This window comes from Necator americanus, chromosome II, assembly GCF_031761385.1.
Source record: "Necator americanus strain Aroian chromosome II, whole genome shotgun sequence".
In the NCBI taxonomy this organism is placed as follows: Eukaryota; Metazoa; Nematoda; class Chromadorea; order Rhabditida; family Ancylostomatidae; genus Necator; species Necator americanus.
Genome location: NC_087372.1, coordinates 8,595,815 through 8,615,249, shown reverse-complemented (window position 1 = coordinate 8,615,249; position 19,435 = coordinate 8,595,815). Strand labels below are relative to the sequence as shown.

Sequence of the window (19,435 nt, the reverse complement as noted above, 5' to 3'; positions counted from 1 at the left end):
TTTCTGTTATTGGTTATCGGCTCAGTAACAGCTACAAAAAACACGCCACTCCGACCATGTGGGCCCCACAACGATGTGATCGTTGTCAACCTGGAAAGGGCTGTGCTAGGCTGTTGTAACCTCATCAACTAGTTCTGCATAGGGCATGAAAACTATCCACAGTTCTCATTGATGTGATAGATTTCATCGCATTAGTGGTTGTCCTCTCAGGAAAATAGAGGAAGCCTCTAAAGAGATAGGGAGATATCCGACCTTCGTTGTGGGATCTGGGGTCTACAAGATAAGCGATTTAGACGTTCGATTTTGGGCAGAACCGTCGGGAATCCTGGACAGCTGGAGCCTCTTTCATGTTCCCTCAAAACAGAGAGGAACAGCAGCAGAGGGCCATAAGTGATTGCCATATGCCATAAGGCCATAAGGCCATAAGCCCTAAACAATTGATTTATGGCTATTTTCAATTCAAACACTTGAATTAACATATTGTTTCTATTAGATGAAATGGAGCATAGAACATTAAAATCGATGCAGGACCTATTGGTCGAAAATCAATGGGGTCTAGATTTTTGTGCCTCTTTAGCTTTGCTGCTAGGCACATTCTCAAAAACAGCTAAAATACGATGAGTTACGTTAAAAAGTTGCAAACTGTAGGCGAATAGAAATTATAACTGTTCACACGTCAATAGGTCTTTCAGGATGTCATCTGAAATTAACGTTTTACGATTTGTTCCTCACGGCGACTTATTTGAAGGTTTAGTGTCTAGGAAATATTTCTTATTGCAGGCGTACCTACGCTCATTAAAGAAACTGCTTGAAAATCTGTAGGTAAGTATTTTTAGAAAAAAAAAAACGCAAAAGAACATAAGAAGTTATTGTGAGAAAACATAAAAAGTGTTTATTGTGCCCTTATTGGTACGAAAAGAGAGAGGAAAAAAATGAAGGAGTGGAAGTCAGAAGGGAAAAAGTCTTTTTTTCCCCTAAAATAACCACATACATTGAAACAACGTCCTAACAAAAGAATCCGCTCTTGTGGGACTTTATATTTGTAAATTCTGGATTCTGTTCTATATGAGGAACTTGCCGTCTACAAAACTATTGAACACCATGCTCGAATTTGTTCCAAATCAAAGCGTTAGAAACGAGTAGAAGTGGAATAGTGGGATATCCAGGAGTGATTGGTTGCGACATATTGCTCCGCCTACACATCCTATCAAATCTCTCATTATCCAGTACACTGAGAGCTGGTTTGCCGGCCTCTTTGATTGTTACGCAAGAGGAATGTCAGTCGTCGTCGACAGCCAGAATGTGAAAGTTGCTAATGTATGGAAGAGAACTCGGATCCAGTTATATGAACGAACGGGCGGCGAACGACTAATTGCTACAACTGCTGGAATGTGTGTCTTAGTGTCCGGGCATGTGGAATTTTCCAAAACGACGCACATAAGAACGTGATATGTTGTTTTCTCTGGGAAACAGTGGCCGAAGAAGAACTTATACAACCTTTAACCTTGAATTTCAGTGTTATCCTGATTTAAAGGCAGCATACCGCGGAACTTCACAAAAAGATAGGGCTAGGGTGTAGATCACGAGCATGCACGTGATCATGCTATTCCCCTTAAATATAGTGAAAAACAGCGTGAGAGAGGTCTTTCGTGTTCTAATTTCCCTACGATGCACCTCACAATGTAGTGCCTCAGTACACGCTTCGCTTCTCCCAGCAGCTCATTCATTCTTGTTGTTCGAATAAGTTGTGAAGGGAACCTCATCTGCTCACTCACGTAAAACCGACGCGTTTCAGGATGCCTCGTAGGAAATCTCAAATGCGAAAGCCATTTCTCACGCCACTTCTCAGGGCGAAGGATCAGGCGGAATTGAGCTCATACTAGTGATTTACACTTCTTAACTCTATCTTTTCACGGAGTTATCCTGATATCATCAATCCCGTGATAAGCGGCTACCTTTAGGACGGTCGTAGTGTAGCGGTTAGAGGTTCCGATGTCTGCAACATCGATCGGAGGTTCGAATCCGCCCTACTGCTCACCAAGCCTTTCATCCCTCCGGGGTCCATAAATTGGTACAAGACTTGTCTGTGAGGTTAAAAACACTGACTTGACACATCGGCTAGCCACTGCAAGTCATTGCTTAGGCCAATTACATGTTCATAAACCTCAAACGATTCTAAATTGAAGTGAACGTGGGGGCGCATCTCAAGCGGATTGACTGACGCCAGAAACTTTATCCATGATCCTACTAAATTTAATTCCTTCCAAGTTGCGAGTGTCCCAGGATGTTATTTTGTCCTTTTTTTCGTATAGCAAGCCTTCTGGGAGAAAACCCACGGCTTGTGTTTAGGTCAAAGAACGCTTCGGAACAGATGGTGCGCCATACTAGCACACAGCTTAGACCTTAATGTTCTGAGATATCACAGATGCCTACTTTTACTCAAAAAAGCAAGCACAGAGACCCACACCCATAAATCGTACATCCCGCGATTTCTCGGACTATCTTGTCCACTAGACTAGGTGAGTGTGAATACACTTCATACATTTAACTAGACGCGCTGGCGAATTTTCAGCTGCTACTGCGAATAACTAAGTGTTTTTCTCGAATGTTTTAGTGATTTTTGTCACCGGGTTAGCTAAATGTGTCAGGGTCGTCACTTTCGATTATTGTCTAGGTGTGATAAAGTGGTACCAGTTCGGTTTTTGCCCACGTTCGACTGTCTTTGAATCTCGGCATGTTGAAACGAAGTTTTCAATTGATTTCCTTGAGCTGTAGCCAAGATTCGTAGTGATCGCCTTTATTAAACAACAGCTAACGTTTCTGCGTTATCACCCTCGTCAGAGCCTCTAAAATTCAAAGCCATTAGTGACTTATCCTCTCAAGCGCCTCATCACCCTACAGAAAGCATCCAAACGGTGGGCAAACTGAAACAGCAACACATTGGCTAGTACTTACCTCACTAGACTTGTTAACGCAGCAAACCACCACGTACCACAACTACGAGTCACTAGGGTTTTTATATAGGGACCTCACGGCCCGGCCGTAGATCAAAACCCGCATAGGTCTTGATATAGGGATACTCGTTTGTGATAGCAATGCACTCATCCTTCTTGTTCATTTTTGGACTTTTGGCCTCTAGTGTCCTGCGTGCTGTGATCTCGGACTCGTAGGATAATATACGAACCTCCACTTCGGAGTTTGGATGTCACATATTCCACGCTGTGCTCCAAGTGGGGTGAAGGTTTTAGATTTTTCGAGTTCATATAGATGCTCCTTGACCCTTATACACAGTGGACGTCCCGTTTCCCCTAGTGAGGTAGGGTGATGAGGCGCTTGAAGGGATAAATCACTAATGGTTTTGAACTTTCCAGGCTCTGACGAAGGCGATAACGCCGAAACGTTAGCCGGTGTTTGATAAAGACGATCACTACCAATCTTGGCTACAGTTCAATGAAATCAATTAAAAGTTCGGTTTTTGCTTTTCTATATCATTACTTTGTTTCTGAATTGCTTTGGAGACTATTCAGCTAATGATTTTGACAGGACTGTGCACTATTTTTTTTTCATTTTATGGTCTCCCACAATCTTAGAATATCTTCCTTGATCCCTTGTCCTGTAGTTCATTACTTTTTTCCGCGATGGATTCAAAAAGTGTGATTTTGTGACTTCCTCATGTTAAGCTCATTTTTTCATAGTTCCAGAATTGCAGCCATCAAGCTGGATACACCAGAATCTGAATTCAATGAGGAAATCGACGCATATGCAAATTTGCTGGAAGATGAAACTGTTGCCCTATCTCCGGCGGCACCAGTGAGGCCGGTTCCACTGGGAGTCGAAGTCAAGTGCGTCGCATCCATGTTTCAGTGTTGTAACTTGCTTCCTTCCGTAAACTTTGATTGGTGTGTTGTTGTTTATCCATTAATGCCTCATTTACACTCCACTGAATTTTTTTTGTTGTTCTTGGTTTTGATTTTCTTTATTTTTATCAACAGTGGAACGCAACCTATCTAAGGACTTTTTTGAATTATAGTGGAAATGCTAGGATTAGTATCAGATCCAGCTCTCACTTTTTTAAGTGATTGTACCGTTAGAAAATTAAGAAAAAAAACCTGTTGGTTCTTCTGAGACGGGCCTTAACTCAAGTTCAGATCTAAACCTTGGAGATACTTATCAGCTTTAGCTTAAGATCTTAGTAACTCTAACTAATAGCTTGGCTAAAACTACCAAAGCTGTCCCCTTTCACAACTGGAGCACTGCCCTTTGTGTTTCTAGCCAAGCCGTAAGATGTTGTTTGTTGCAGAGGTGATGGTGACATCCCACCCGAACAGTGGCCGGAGGATGATCCATACGACCAAGTGATAAGACAATCTGTGGCTGCAATTTGCTCTTCGGTGGGATTCGACGCTATAGATGCGAACATGTTGGAGCTGTTAGCGCATCGGTTGAAAAATTGTCAGTTTTGAATAGGTTTACCTTTAGTTCATCTGTTTTAGCATTGAAACCTAGCTAGCGGTAGCTTAAAGCTGCTATGAGACTATTTGTCGGTACGATAAATAGTCTCATAACAGCTCATAAATTATGCGTTCCAGGAAATATCTGAAGGAAGATCTTAAAAATAACCTTGAGTATCCTAGAATTATGTCGGCGAAATTTACCATATAAAGAGTGATGATGAAGCTTTCTTTAACGAAAAATAATTTTCAGGGATAGTAAATGAGAACAGAAAAGTTGAATCTCATAGAAAATTAAAGTTGTGATGTAGTCTTATTGGTAATACTCATTAGTTTAGTTATGTATGTTCTTTTTTCCAGTGTAGTGCCATATTATTCAAACTTGATATTTCCACTAAATTTTCTCGTAAACAGCCTATGCTAATGGTGTTTTTCATGCAGTTTTATTCTTCTTATTTCGATTCTTATTCTTCAATGAAGTACGGACAAATTCCAGATCTGTGCTCCATATGTCTTGGGGCAAAGTTGAACTGTGAAGCTGCTGGTCGTACGATAGCGATAGCCAGCGATGTATGGTTAGCCTTGGCGGACCTAGGCCACAAAGTAGATCAACTTCCAGGATATTTACGCCACCTTCGTGTCACCGGGACTATTGCTATCGCTCCACGTGGGTTTTCAGTTCGCATAATCTGAAATTTAAGAAATTCCCGCCGTTATAATCATAACAGTAAACCGGTGTTTCAGCGCGCGATCGTCAAGAACCACCAATACTTCCTCCAATGCTTGTCGGTCAATCACGTCCTCATCCACCATATGTGCACGAATTCTTTCCACCATTCCCGGAACCACATACTTATATTCATACAGAGGTAGTATCATTTTGAGTGCTTTGTAATTGAAATAATAATTGTTTTTTTTCTTCATCTTAGAACTATTGCGCTCTTGATGCCATGTCTATCAATTAGAGTGATAGAAAATTTCATGTAACTGAGTATCTTAAACGTTTCGTGCCCTTTTAAAGAATCTTAGCAGGAAGTGATTGATTTTTGAAATGCGCACCTTTTTGGTTCAGTTCTTTCATATTTTCCAAATCTCCTTAGTATTTCATCTTGAAAATAGAGAATGAATTGTGCATTTGTAATTGTTACTTTTTCAATATCTGATCTCGGAATTGAATGTGTGGGAAAGTGTGGAACTGTCTCCCCACCTCCAAGTTTTCGTTGAAGAAAATTACTACTAGCGTGATGTAGCTTGGGAACGCAGGCTACTCCCTCAAAATTTCTTTTTTTTTTTTAGCAGTCATTCTGCATATCAAGCCTTTAGCGTATAGATATTTCATATGAGCATATGTGTTATTTTTCAGATTTCGGGAGAGCCCGATCTCACATATGAAGCTGTACGTAAAACTGCTGCCCAACGACGGCGAGAAATGGAACGCTCCCTTATTAACTATATGATGTGCATGCACGCCCACACTACGCTATTTCCTCAATTCGAATCCAAAGTTCGCAACGAAGCTAAACAGTATGTGAGTTTGAATTGGTTCCCTATACACTGGTATGACAATGTCTAGTACTGATTTTTAGTTGCGGGATCTTGAGCGTGAACGAGACTTTCGGAAGCAACGTGCAGAGGCGATAAAAGCGGGAATAATTGAAAATAAGTATTCCGAGAGAGGAGGAATTGACAGTGATGAGGTAGGGAGCATTTGGTTGTCTCAATTTTTGTTATTACAATACAGTTTTGTGCGGGTTCTTCCCAGAGATTGACGCTAAAGTACCTTTTTCTTTCAAACGAATACAACAATTGTAGGATACAGAGAGTGATAAGGATGAAATGGTCTCCGATGGTGATCTCGAAGAAGTTGCAGAAACAGAGATGAATATGATGCTGCAACGAATACCAGCTACCTGCACAGGTGTTGTTGATATTTGCTGGAACTATTTTCTTTCTTTCTCCTGTTGTTCATTCTCCGAGAAAATGGCCAACACCATTCCAGGAGAAAACATCCTTTTGGTATATCTACCTTATTTGTGCGGTTGCACAACCTCTCCGTTGGAATCAACGTGAATATGGGCGTAAGAAGATAATTAAGAAAAAAATGTCACTCTGTTCTTTTTCAAACTTTTTCTGGATCTTCTGATACGAAAATGTTGAATGGTTTCAATGGGATTTACAATTTGCAAGATATTTTTTGGCTTGTCTTAGTTCTTAGTTGGTTTTATATTTGTTCATAATTTGAAACTGTCAAACAAGAGTAACGTCTTTTCTTCACTCATTACCGTACCATTGTGTAAACAAAGCAGTGTCGTGTTTTTTCTAAAACTTAACTAGCTTTAAAAAAACGCGACGTCTAGTATAAAAGCATTTTACATTTCTTTCAACCTATTCTAGTTTGTGAACTCTGCAGTGGATTTTTTTAGTGATCAATCCTATGCCGGAAGCGCGACCGTATATGTCGTGCATGAGATCAGACGAAATGAAAGAAAAGAGTTTCGATGACGAGGATGACGAAGAGGTACACTCTTTGCCCTGTTTTTTTTTTTCTTTGCTTGATTACCATATGTCTCCAGTTCTTTTTTGTCCTTGAGAAGTTTGCTGTACAAATTAATGCTCTTTTTATCGTTAGTGGTGCGCATTTTTCTGAAGCTAACCTAAATCTTCCGTTTTTGTTTCAGGACAGCGAAAAGAAGGAAAATGGAGACGAAACACGGGGTAGAACACGAAGTAGTGCAAGCGCCGGAGGTGATGAAGGGGATTCGCATGGACATGTGAGATCAACTTTTGAAATAAATACTACTTTTGTATCCTATAGAGCCTTCACCGTCCAGTTCTTTATCGAAGATTCAGAGCAGATATTCCTTTACTACATTTTACATCCAATATATCATTAACATAGATAGACAAATATGTAAAAATAAACAGATGACCATTAATTTGTTCTAACAAAGTCTTTCTTTTTCAGGCTTATGACAATCCTTACCTTCGAATCGCCCAGATACAACGAAAGGAGTTGAAATTCTTGCGGGAGAGCCTTGAGTCTGCTTCGTAGTCCATAATTGTTAGGTAAAAGAAAATATGTAATAAATTTTCGCTTATGTAGGTCACTTTGTTTTTTTCTGTTCTTTATCATGCGTAATTTTCATATTCGTGTACACATTTCTTGTTATAAATGTAAATTCTACATTATTAACACATTGCCATGAGTTATAGGAAAGTTGTTACCATTTTTATGGATAGTGCTTATTTGTGGTAGTGCCCGGTGCATCTCAGACATGTTGATCAATCAAGCGTAACTCACTTTGGTGGAAAATACCAACAGAAAAGGGGTTAGCACGAATCTCAGAGCACTGATTCATTAAACTTCCAATTTTGGCTTTCTTTTACGTGACTCTCTATCAGTGGTCTATGTTCTTCATTGCGCATTGTGTTCTTTGGTGAATATCTACCAAATTAAAAAATCAAGACCTCCTAGCAGTATTACTGGTGTCTCTGGAACATAAATTAGCTGCACACAACTATAAGTACTTGTAATAGTCAAGTAAGTTTATTTCCACAAGTATTTTGTAATTTTTGCGTGAAAGCTGTTTCAAAGTTGAATGATATAAAGTACGAGATTTGTTAAGCATGAAGTCATCTCTTTTCGTGCGTCCTCACCAACCAGTCATTTACTTGGTTCCTTTCTCTGGACACCAGCCTTTGCGATGTCCTTGTTTTCATCTAACTTTTCATTAGCCGCAATTGTTCGCATTGACGGAGTCATTTCTTTCGCACATTTCTTCTTCCCACAGAAAATATATGAGGTCAGTGCTACTGCTATTAGTGAACTTGCCAGTGACGGCAGCATCGTTCTGAAAGGTTCCTTGAAGTTTTCATGCTTGGGCTCTATAAAATAATAGTAGCTGGAGCTAGAAATAGTTGGTAGAAATTTGACCGTCTATCTTTCTTCGGCAAAAAGGCAAAAAACACTAATGTGCAAGAATTTTTTGCTCTTCGACGTTTTATACAAAGTTGAGGTTAGCAATCCGTCAAACACCTGAGTTAGAAATGCGCACCTAATTCGATCTTTGATGAACCGCCTGCCAACTCAAACGTGATTAAATGAAAACGTAGGAGCTGTTTCATTTCTAAACTGATCTCTAAGTCTGATGTATGCTGATAACGAATACTGTGATATATATGACTGAAAGGTAGGTTTGATGAGCTTGTGATCACAGAGCGGTCGTAATTCACGTTAGAAATGATATATAATTTATACCTTTCGCGTAATATCACAAGATTGTCTTAACTGCAACTTTGCAGTTAAATTCCTGTGAGATAAAAGGATAAAGTTTCTGGCGTTGATCAATCCGCTTGGGATGCGCCCCCACGTTCACTTCAATTCAGAATCGTTTGAGGTTTTATGAACGTGTATCTGGCCTATACAATGACTTGCGGTGGCTAGCCGATGTGTCAAGTCAGTGTTTTTATCCTCCCAGACAAGTCTGGTACCAATTTATCGACCCCGGAGGGATGAAAGGCTTGATGAGCAATAGGACGGATTCGAACCTCCGATCGATCGTGCAGGAAGCGGAACCTCTAATCGCTACACCGCACCCGCCCCTCCTGTGAAATAAGTTATTTGAAGGCATCACCCCAGATTTCAGGTGGAGTATTCGTATACAGGATGGGAGACTACGGAGAGGGGGGTGATTCCGTCCATTTCTTCCTAATTGCCGTAAAAAAAACGGTCCGGAAGATACGGCTTCATTCGTTTTGGCGTACCATTTTGTACATGAGATTCAATTGGAGCGCGCCAGTCTTGTGCGGCGCCGCACTCCACCTGAAATCTGCACCACCTCAGATTCGTGGGGTGATGCCTTTAAACACGCGAGTGATATAGTCGGGCCAAAACGACATGAATCACGAGTGTAGTTGTGGTGTATTTGCGTACGCGCACGAAACGGCGCGGTGGAGGCAGCAGCTGGAACCGAGTTGAGACCGTTGCAAATTGTAGTGATAGGTGGTGCGAGCAAGGGTTCCACCACGCTCGTAGCCGCTATGCTCCACCAAAGCGCCTCGAAGGAAGCCGCGTACCCAAATCCTTCGGTTGCGGGGTTTCGTATATTTCCTTTTCGTATGTTGAAGAAAACGTTCACTAATTTCTGCATCGGAATTTCGGCATGCACCCAGTTGTAAAATCTAATTTACGAATAAGTCGCCGATATCGGCGAATTCGTGAATGAGGTGCACAATTGTAACGAGAGAGATAAGAAGCTGTGATCTTTACTCAGACACGACAATATTGAAGTATTTAATTTGATGTATACAGAGAAATAATCAGTCAATTAGATGCAGGAAAAGGGAAAAGAAAGCAAACAAACAATGATTTGTGCATAATGATTTGTGTTAAAGAAGATCACAGACGAGAAGGAGTGATGTTGAGAAGGATTTCTGCATAAGAATAAAGAATGTTTTTGAAAATCACTCGTTTTTTATCTTATGCAATAAACTCATCTTATTGCTATATAGAATTGTGTTATCGTTCCGGTGAGTGGTGGTGCGCACCTTAAGTTGGGGACCACAGGTGGTTGCTAAAGAACACCTAGGAACCATCAACTTCGCTGTCCGTCATTTGCGGCACCTGAATATCTTTAGGAAGTATATCAATGAACTGTAATATTAGGTTGAATCATAAATAACTTCTGCTCAGATACATGGCACCTACTGTTATTGCTTACGGAGGCAATGGATTATTGTTTGATTTATTGATTATTGTCGAGGGATTTTTGTTCGTCTCGTTCGGAGTTTGGAGAATGTTTAGAGTTTATAAACGGGCATTCAGCCTAACAATGACTTACAGGGCGAGCCGATGTGTCAAGTCAGTATTTTGTCCTCCTGGACAAATCTGGTACCAAGTTATTGATGAAAGGCTTGGCTGGCACTAGGGCGGATTTGAGCCTCCGATCAGTCCCCTTGGCCGAACATTTCACCTATTTGAAAACACTCCATCCTGTCCGACCTCGCCAATATGGGACACAGGGGAATCTCAAGTGTCGTATGCTTTTGTTTTGCATCATGTGAAAAAGTCAATAGCAACGTTATCTTGAGTTCCTAACATTTATCTGCAGAAATTTGGAGGAAATCATGCGCTTGCGGCCACGCCGACCGCACTATGTCCGCCTCTTGGATTTCTTACGTCAGATGACGTCCAATTTGATTTATGTTGTCCAATTTAACGAACGCTCAGGTCAAATAGCACCGTTCGTGCCCGCCATGCGGTACGCATGGACAAAAGTTAGCATCGACAAGTGGATAAGAAGCTCGGAGCATGTGACCAGTTACCGAGCAATGGTCATAAACCAGCTCCAGTTATAATAGAGGACTACGCAGTGTTCGTTATCACAAGTCACTCTTCAAAAAGAATCGATTTGATTTTGATCATCATGTGTGTGTGTAAATGTAATGTAAAGCACTGCGCCCGAAGACACTGGTCATGCATTGTTTTTTTTTTCATTTCTGTTGCCCGCAGAGCCTCACACTCGTTAAGAAAGCGTGCGCACGCGTCTCGTCGCGCGGTCGTTGTTGGCACGAAGGACGGGCATGCTCCCTTTGATCGGAACTATTGCATAATCGAATATGAAACAGTAGAAAGGTCGCCTTATTCGTAGCGTCCTCCGCATCATCTAACGCTATCTTGCCGTCGGTCGATAATCATCAATTGTGAATTGGTGCACGCTTGGTCGGCGCGGGTGGAACTCTGCCAACAGAGTACTCGCGAGGAAAGTCGCTATGATCTCTACAGCGATTTTTTTCCCGTTGCAGTTTCTTACTTCTTCAAATTCTGCTTCCCAAAATGAGTAGTGATGGCAGCGATGTACCGCTACAGTAATTTCAAAGGTCTCGGTGGATGTCAGTGTCGTGATAATGGACCATAAACAAGATAACTTTTCTTGCTGATCTGTGAAGGATGGTTTGGAATATTGTCATCAAAGTATTCATGCCGAACGGTCTACATGTGGTATGTACCATGATATCTTTACAAAATTGCAGGAGTATTACTGTATCGAAGGAGTGTTGATAATATCCTGGACGTTGCACTCCAGCTGAACTTTTCATTTCTACCAGAGCTGATCACTCCTTTCAACACTTACTCACTTCACTACAGATTTTTAGATCTCTTTAGTCATACGTTCTTTACAAGCAGTACTATTTGACTTTAGAACTTCAAGGTTCATATTTCAGGTACGTGCTCGTCTCTACAGTATACTTCGTGATGCTTCATGTTTCAATGAATTTTGTTGCGGCATGTAATTCAAGAATGCGTCCGGGCAGATCGGTGCGTTTCTAGGGATTGTAGTCAAACAAAATTCCTTCGACTGGTGACTGATAGTAGGTTTAGCAGAATTTTTGCGCCGAAACAAAAAAAATAGTTTCTAGAAAAAGAGCTAACAGGGGAATAATAACTATTGCGGATCCTTTACGGATCTGATCGTATCTCGTTGGACGCCGCTGGTTCAATAATTTTGGTGCCGAAGACACGACCTTGAATAAGAAGTCCGAAATAGTGATTTATGAAGTTGGTAGGTAAAAGGAGCAAGGAATGAGGAGGAAAGTGTTTGTGGCTGTAGTCTCGGCTGGTTGCACAGTCATAGCTCTCAGCTATACTGAAGAACATCAACAATTAGCCAACGTGATAGGAGAAGAACACCGTAGACACTAAAATGTCCACCCCTGGATGATATTATGGACACCACATCGCGTAAGTCTCAGAGAAGAAATTTGCAAAACTTTGTTGACAAGCGGTTCAACGTTCTTCCTATTCTCTTGATCTCGTCGGACGCCTGAAACAGTTCGAGGAGAAACCTCCAGAACTATGATGAATTCAAAATGGGATTCACCGATTTCCTGGTTTCGCAGCTCTCGAGTTCTCCTCGAAAGCTGTGCATCGAAGAGGTCCCGTTGGGGGGAGGTTATCGATAGTGATAATGATTATATTACAGATCAGTGATGATTATGAATGAAATCAATAAATCAATATCAACAAATTAGGAAGTATTCGTGTTTTGGTGCAGAACTTTTTGCCAAACTTAGCACATTATCTGCGAGCTACAAAATGTGGATGTGAGCTTATAGAAGAGTAAAAACCTGGTAAAATTCCCTTAGTGGTTGATTTAACACCCGAACAAAAATACTCCTGGTGTCATCCGCCAATTAATTTAAATTAATTAACAAAACCTGAATGTTGCCCTTGAGCGCTGCGCAAAAGTGTTCAAATGATCCAATCATAGGAACTTTCCTGTGCCTTTTTCTGATCACAGTACGACTGCAAAATTTGGATGAAACATATAAAAAGAAGTTTAAGGGGAAATACAGGCTCCATGTTATGCTGATCATGATTGTTGTCAGTGAAGCTCTTGAATAATCCTTTTTCCAGTCTGCATCTAAATCGCGTACGAGGAAAAGAAAAGCAAAAAATGGGGACATTCACTTACCTAGATCGGTGCTGTATACAATCCACGTTTTTTATTTCGTATTGATTTCGTCTTATTTAAATTTACTTTATAGCGCGATAAGAAGCAAAACTCGAGAGATCGTACCAAAGAGAAGTCCGCGAGTTCAGGGGTAGTGTCTTTTATATGCATATTTTTTTATAGCCCCTGTTAGGAATACTGCTTACATTGGAACCGGGAAGTTTGCACAAGTAAGAATAAATGAATTAACACATACTCTTTTACATACTTAGATGGTCCCTATTTATTGTTCGTGAAAGCTTGAACATCGCTTCCATTCTTTTTCTCCTCATAATCGTAACATAAAAAGTCCCCGCAAATTTTGTGGGTGACGTTGATGGTGTTTGGATCCTCGAGTGTAGCTGTGCACTCAACTAATTCATACACTCTGCGAACATACCAGCCAATCTCGTTGGAAGTCTTCCTTGATAGGGTTTGCCACCGTTCGGGATCTACTCTGACCTATTTTAGTCCATCAGTCGTCTTTTCTTCACAATGGGAACTGGTCATCTGTACTTGACTTTCGATACATATGATAGAGTCAAAACAACATCGAACATGGTGTAGTTGCGTAAGCGTCTGCGCTCGAAGCGGTGGAGATGTTTGCTGGAATCGGTGTGGGACCATCGCGAAAGCAGAGGTGGATGGTACCTGCGAGGGTTCCCACTCAATCCTCACCGTTACGCTCCACCACGCCGCAGTCGTCCGAGCGCAGTCGCCTGCGCAACTGCACTGCGCTTCATGTCGTTTTGACCTTAATTTATATACATATTTCTGCTTATGGCGAAAAGCGAAGCAAAATAAGACGACCCGGACACGTGATGCGTTCTGACGGCAACTGTTGTAACAGAGCCGTGAACGACTGGATTCTACACGATATCAAAATTACAACCTGCTGCTCAGACCTCTTCAATAAAGAAATGATGCTCTTCGTCTCCTCCACAAAAGAAGAAGCCAGTGGTCAACTGTTGCACGCGATCGGAACGGATGGAAATACTACTGCTGCCTGCTCGATCAACTCGAAGAGCAACGAGAATCGAGGTGACTAGGGAGCCGACAGAGGAGACGAATCACTGTTTTTAGGTCTAGTGAGGGCACGCACTTCTTTAACTCGTCCGGACGAGAGTCGATTTGCGAATATTTGATGTCTCCACTCTGCATTTTTACTTCTCCTGTTCTCAAATTACCTAGCACCATGAAACACTGTACAGAGCTTCCCATTCGGTTCTATTTCCAATCATCATACGCATTATTACTGCTGTAAATTCGTGTTATTATTATTCTTAGAACATATGATTAGTTTCTCTGAGCTCCTAAAGACTCTCTCCATTAAAAAAAGGCATTTCACTGCATTTATTAGGGAGTGCAAACAACAACAACTCAGGATAGCGGTAAAAAATCAGATGGTGCTGCGACTGAAAATTTACAATGTAACACTGCGAAACGAGTACGTTGATCTACTTGTTACTGTGCTTTTTTTGTTTTTCGAATGCTTCAAAAGCTATCTTTTACAGAGCGGAACTATGCGTGATACAAATACAAATTCCGTTGATCTGGAAAAGCAACAAGATTTTGATGATTATTTAAATGCGCTCGGTGAGGCCGACGGTAAAGAAGATGCTGGACAAGTACTAAAGGTTTTTTTTCCCTAATGAAATACATATTATATACTGAATCTCGGATAATATCACTTATTCAAAAAGATTAGCGTTCTTAAGGGCGATTCTCCAGCAGTAAAAACCGCGATATCAAAAACATGCACCAATAAAAGCCCAAAAACACCGATGAGAAGTAAATGTTTACGTAATACCATGGAAAATGTGCCGGTTTGTGTTTAACTTTTTCAAGTATACAATGTAAACTATCATGTTTCCACTTTGATCATTCATATACCTTACATTAAGAGTGTATCCAACAAAAATTGAATGGTTCTGCTTAAATAATGGATATCGATCAACAAACATCGTTTTAATAAGGTTTCAAACGCAACAGAATGCCAGATCATTTTTCACATTTGCTGTCCAAGAAAAAATCTAGGTGAATATATCTTGTGCAATTTTATTTATGGTGGCAATAAATGGTTTAACTTTACCATTTCTTTATTTTCTTTCTTAAACGCATTACAAATCTTCTTGTTGATCTTCGATTTGGCCGAGTTGTTGTTGATCTTCGATTTGGCCGAGTAAAGGACGGTTGTTCCTGGTGCGAATGCTCCATATTACGTTTTGCTCGCTCCAAAAACACGAAAAACATAGTTTTTATTGAGGGACTTTTTGAGGTGTTGGAAGTACATGCGGTGTGCAGTTTTTCTGTTGTGGGTTCCATATCTCTTCATACGGTTTACAGCTTCAGTTGTTGTTAGAACGCATCACGATTGCTAACTGGTTGACGTAATTCTATTTTCGTCGTTAAATTTGCAAGTAGCCTTGGTCTTTGATTATCAGTGGATAATTGTTTTCTTTAGTAGAGCCGTACACGAGGTTGTTATAGTCCTTTATTCGTGGCTAACGTTCCGGCAATATCGCCTTCTTCAGAGCCTGAAAGGGGTGAAATCGAACGTGACTAATCCGATCAAACGCCTTATCCGCCCAACAAAGAAAGTCCTACGTTAACCATTGGGCCTCATAGCTACCAGTGGAAGAAAACATCGTACCCTAGGATCAGCTGACTATCCTGCCACTGCTAGATACCTGATGTGAGGTGACTAGCGCAATCAAATATCAGCCTTAAATAAGGCGCGAGTTCCCGCGTAATGGAGAGGCATTCCTCCTTGCGATTCATATTTGGACTCTTGGAGTGGATCCAAAAAGCCTTCAGAGCCTTGCGCGCCGCAATGCTAGGTTCGCGCGCCAAAATCGTGATCTTAACTTCAAAATCTTCTCCGTTATGACGCCGCACCCTGTGACCACCCAATGCAGTGGAGTCACATGATTTCCTTTTGCCGTCCAGGTGTTCTTTGATTCGAATACATAGTGGTCTAGCTGTTTCTCCTATGTATTCGTCACCACACTGTACACAGCAAATCATATAAACAACACATGAACTCATGCAATCACCCTCGTTGTTATCCGGGCATATTTTACACTCCGGTGTCGTGCATATACGATCATATAGGCGATTACGAATGAGTATTTGCTTAAGGTTACTAAGGGGGAGCTCCACGATGGCAACAGATTCTTCAAGTTTAGCTTTCCTCAGACACCGCCGAATAGCAGCGCTAACCTCATCGGAAATAAATGGTACACAAAAGGGTACTTTCTCCATACCAGATTTATTTCGGGTTTGTGCTCTTTTTGTGATAGACCGCATAGGTGTATAGCCGTTACTGACCGCAATTTTCCTAGCAAGCTCGATAGATTCTCGTCTTTCTTCTCTTCCAGTGCAAACGGAGGTGGCCGTGCGAAACATGTTTCGTACTACCGACCTTTTAACTTGTGTGGGATGGGCAGAAAGAAAGTGAACTAAGATATTTTTATTACTGGGTTTGCGGTACCACTTTGTCCTGTGCGTTCTGTTTGAAATATGCACTTGGACGTTAATGAAGGGTAACCATTCTCCTTTGGGCTTATCCCGAGTGAACTTTATATACTCCGACTGCTCATTTAAAATCTTGAAACAGTTGTCCATCTCTGCTTGAGACGAACAGACAAGGAAACAGTCGTCGATATATCGGCAATATAGCAAAGGTCGTGTTTCCCAAATCGGTGCCTCAATCTTAGCCATGAAAGCAATGGCGAGCGTTGGCGCCAACCGTTGTCCCATGGCAAGACCCCTGATTTGCGCAAAATAGTTGCCCGACCTAAAATCTAAAGACAGTGCATTTGAGACATTCCCTGAGAACAACCATCAACTGCTCCACGGAAAAGCCATACATGTTTATACAGCTCTGGTGTTCAGTTAAAAGCTCAAAAACTGCCTGCATAGCCGAGTCGTTGGAGACGTTCGTGTACAATGCAGTAACATCGAAAGACTCCATTACGCATGAGTTATCAAAATGCGTGTTCTTTAGGTGGTCCAAAAACATATGGGTGTTCGTAAGGTGGGCTGGTACGAATTTTAACAGCTGCACCAACACTACGTTTAAGAACCAAGCGATCCTATCTGTGGGACCTCCTACGCAGCTTATGATAGGTCTTACCTTGAACGTTGAAGGATCTTCAGAGACAAGCTCACTATCAGAGTTCAGCTTGTGAGTTTTTACTAGGAGGTACAAGACAGGACACGCAGGTAACTCTGTTTTAAGCCGGGTCGCAGTCGAGGGTGGTAATTGCGTTGATTTGCTGGTACTCATCCATACCCTATTGAGTCTACGGTGTTGCGCTAGAAATTCTTCGACAGTGGAAGAGCGATAGAGGGAGCTGTCTTGGAGGTGACATAATGTGAGGGCTTCGTCTAGATGACGAGGAATGACTACAAATTCCCCACCCTTGTCACTGGTGGATAATCTGATAGTTTTAGACTTAACAAGCTCTCGAACTTCCCTAATGCCCAAGCGCTGTTCATGAGTGATGTTTGGGTGACACTTTCTCCGTCTGTAGCGATCTAAAACGTTGAATAGTTCATCTGCAAAAAGACGGATACTAATATCCACCACTGCGTTAGGTTCCTGTTGTCTAAAGAAAGTACGTGGGAAGGGTATAGGCGGAAGCTTTTTTACTGCTGCTGGGCAGTCTCAGTGGTTTTTGATTTTGCTTTTTGACGGAGACGATCTTGAAGTTCTTGTAGATTGCATGCGATATTTCAGTGGATAGATCTCTAAATCCGTTGCGAAGGTTTCAGGTTAAGGAAAAATGGAGCGTTAGTTGAAACATGAAGAAAAACGCCGTTAAGCAGATGGAAAGAAAGTTGTGTGTTCTCGGTCCTCTTCACTATATCTTCAGTGCTATTTGTGCTTAATGTCTAGTTTCGAATACACATAGAGCCCTTACATAAATTCGTTTTGTTGAGAGTGAGCAGGGTATCAGTGGTTCGTTTTTCATGGACATCATCTTTGCAACATGTACTACAACTTTGCCTGTCGGATGCATCTTCTACTGTTATCATTTCAACTCTAGGATTGCTTTCTCATTTAAGAGGCATTAAACATGTTGAGTTTATACCACTCAGCGGCCAGGTGTAGCGCAGTAGGTGAGAGACTGTAAATGCACGCCCGATCCATGTGTCGAGAATACCGCTGAGCCAGCCAACCCCGTCATCCTTTTGGGGTCGATAGATTGGCACCAGGTTTATCTGAGAGAAGAATGAAAACAGACTTGATAGATCGGTTGCTCTTCGTAAGTAATTGTTAATTGTAGGACGATACGCGTTCATAAAACTTCAAAGACTCAGAACTGCAGCCAAACTGTTAGCGCTTCCCAAGCGGATTGTACTCATTTGCAGCAAACAACTTCTGAGCTGTGGTTCACTAAACACAAGCTTGAATCCTATACAAACACGTCCGTAGTAATTACTTGACTTAATCGACGGGGTGATATTATTGCTTGAAGCGATTGCCCGCATCTTCGGCGAGGTGTGCCGTCCTTGAACACAGCTCTGCCCAACTTTCTTGATGTTCTTGCACAGAATCAATCCATTCGTCGCTATTCAACATCCTGCGAAACCATACGTACCGTCTGAACTGTCTATCCATGCCGAGTGTCCTCAAGTCCTCTTTTATCACTTCAGTCCAGGACTTCAGTTTTTGGCCCAGTGGTCTTTTCCAGCTTGAATCCGACAGACTCGGAACTCGCTGGACATCTGCTGGACTCCCCAGCATGTGACCAAAGAAGCAAAAACGAGTTTCTGTAGCTATTTTCGGTTCGTGCAAGATGTTGATATCTTCCATGTGTCGTCCGCCGGTATACCACATCAACTTCCGCGTAAAGGTCTTCATCGTGGCATACCCTAGGGCAGAAGTAGCCGAGCAGTTGTCTTTGCAGCTTCCTTTGCAATCAAGACTTTTCATCACCGTGGACGGTGCTGCTCAAGTCTCCTATCTGTAGATCATGATGGAGCGAATTACAGATTGGTAGGTTCGCAACGTGACTTTGTTGATGATGTTGATGTCGACCACATAGATTTCTATAAGGAGTCAAATGCAGAAGTGGCCTTAGCGCATCTTTGCTGGATATCTTTCTCGTAGCTGCTGTTGTTCTTCGGCTTACAGCGAATGTTTTGAGGTCTCGAAGAGACCCACATTTGCTTGTATGGCGTTCATCATGGCGTAAAGGTAGTCCATAGGTTGCAGCTAACTTTGATACAAGCTAGAAAAAACACGTTTAAGTCTCTTACAGCTTTTATAAAAACAATCGTCGGTGTATCGAGATAGGTTAAGGGGCACCCTGATGGTGCTAAGGCGATGTCGGCAGGACATTGACCTATTTGCACTTCTCATAGCGTCATGGATGGCTAAGGTAAACAGGAAGAGTCGTGCAACTGCTCCTTGACTTACTCCAGTTACTAGATCAAAGGAGGTTCTACATCCGGCGGGTGTTTGAACCGCAGTGAGAGGTT

General features: G+C 41.7%; 4 protein-coding genes across 6 annotated transcripts; 2 read left to right on the top strand and 2 right to left on the bottom strand.

Annotated features, from left to right (window-relative positions):
• Nucleotides 1-3,450: 3,450 nt before the first annotated feature.
• On the top strand, nt 3,451-7,503 carry RB195_017187 (uncharacterized protein; the record flags this gene model as incomplete). Of its 2 annotated transcripts, XM_064184075.1 has the most annotated exons (12): nt 3,451-3,471; nt 3,620-3,651; nt 3,702-3,842; nt 4,301-4,452; nt 4,948-5,118; nt 5,196-5,320; nt 5,815-5,979; nt 6,038-6,148; nt 6,264-6,369; nt 6,875-6,969; nt 7,130-7,222; nt 7,417-7,503. In XM_064184075.1, 12 exons carry the CDS (start codon nt 3,451-3,453, stop codon nt 7,501-7,503), a joined length of 1,299 nt encoding a protein of 432 aa, XP_064039957.1. The 2 variants fall into 2 exon arrangements, with proteins under 2 accessions (XP_064039957.1, XP_064039956.1); XM_064184076.1 differs by lacking the exon at nt 3,620-3,651 and having other exon boundaries at nt 3,451-3,466; nt 3,710-3,842.
• Nucleotides 7,504-10,577: 3,074 nt separating this feature from the next.
• Nucleotides 10,578-14,868, top strand: RB195_017186 (uncharacterized protein; the record flags this gene model as incomplete). 2 transcript variants are annotated; one of them, XM_064184073.1, is made up of 8 exons in its annotated part: nt 10,578-10,711; nt 11,676-11,769; nt 12,868-12,933; nt 12,999-13,055; nt 14,304-14,390; nt 14,458-14,580; nt 14,662-14,769; nt 14,848-14,868. In XM_064184073.1, the coding sequence occupies 8 exons, from the start codon at nt 10,578-10,580 to the stop codon at nt 14,866-14,868; spliced, it is 690 nt and encodes a 229-aa protein (XP_064039954.1). The 2 variants fall into 2 exon arrangements, with proteins under 2 accessions (XP_064039954.1, XP_064039955.1); XM_064184074.1 differs by lacking the exon at nt 10,578-10,711 and adding an exon at nt 11,447-11,451.
• Nucleotides 14,869-15,005: 137 nt separating this feature from the next.
• On the bottom strand, nt 15,006-16,705 carry RB195_017185 (uncharacterized protein; the record flags this gene model as incomplete). Its single annotated transcript, XM_064184072.1, has 2 exons — nt 15,006-15,154; nt 15,634-16,705. 2 exons carry the CDS (start codon nt 16,703-16,705, stop codon nt 15,006-15,008), a joined length of 1,221 nt encoding a protein of 406 aa, XP_064039953.1.
• A 1,711-nt stretch (nt 16,706-18,416) lies between these two features.
• On the bottom strand, nt 18,417-18,815 carry RB195_017184 (uncharacterized protein; the record flags this gene model as incomplete). Its single annotated transcript, XM_064184071.1, has 1 exon — nt 18,417-18,815. The coding sequence occupies one exon, from the start codon at nt 18,813-18,815 to the stop codon at nt 18,417-18,419; it is 399 nt and encodes a 132-aa protein (XP_064039952.1).
• Nucleotides 18,816-19,435: the final 620 nt, after the last annotated feature.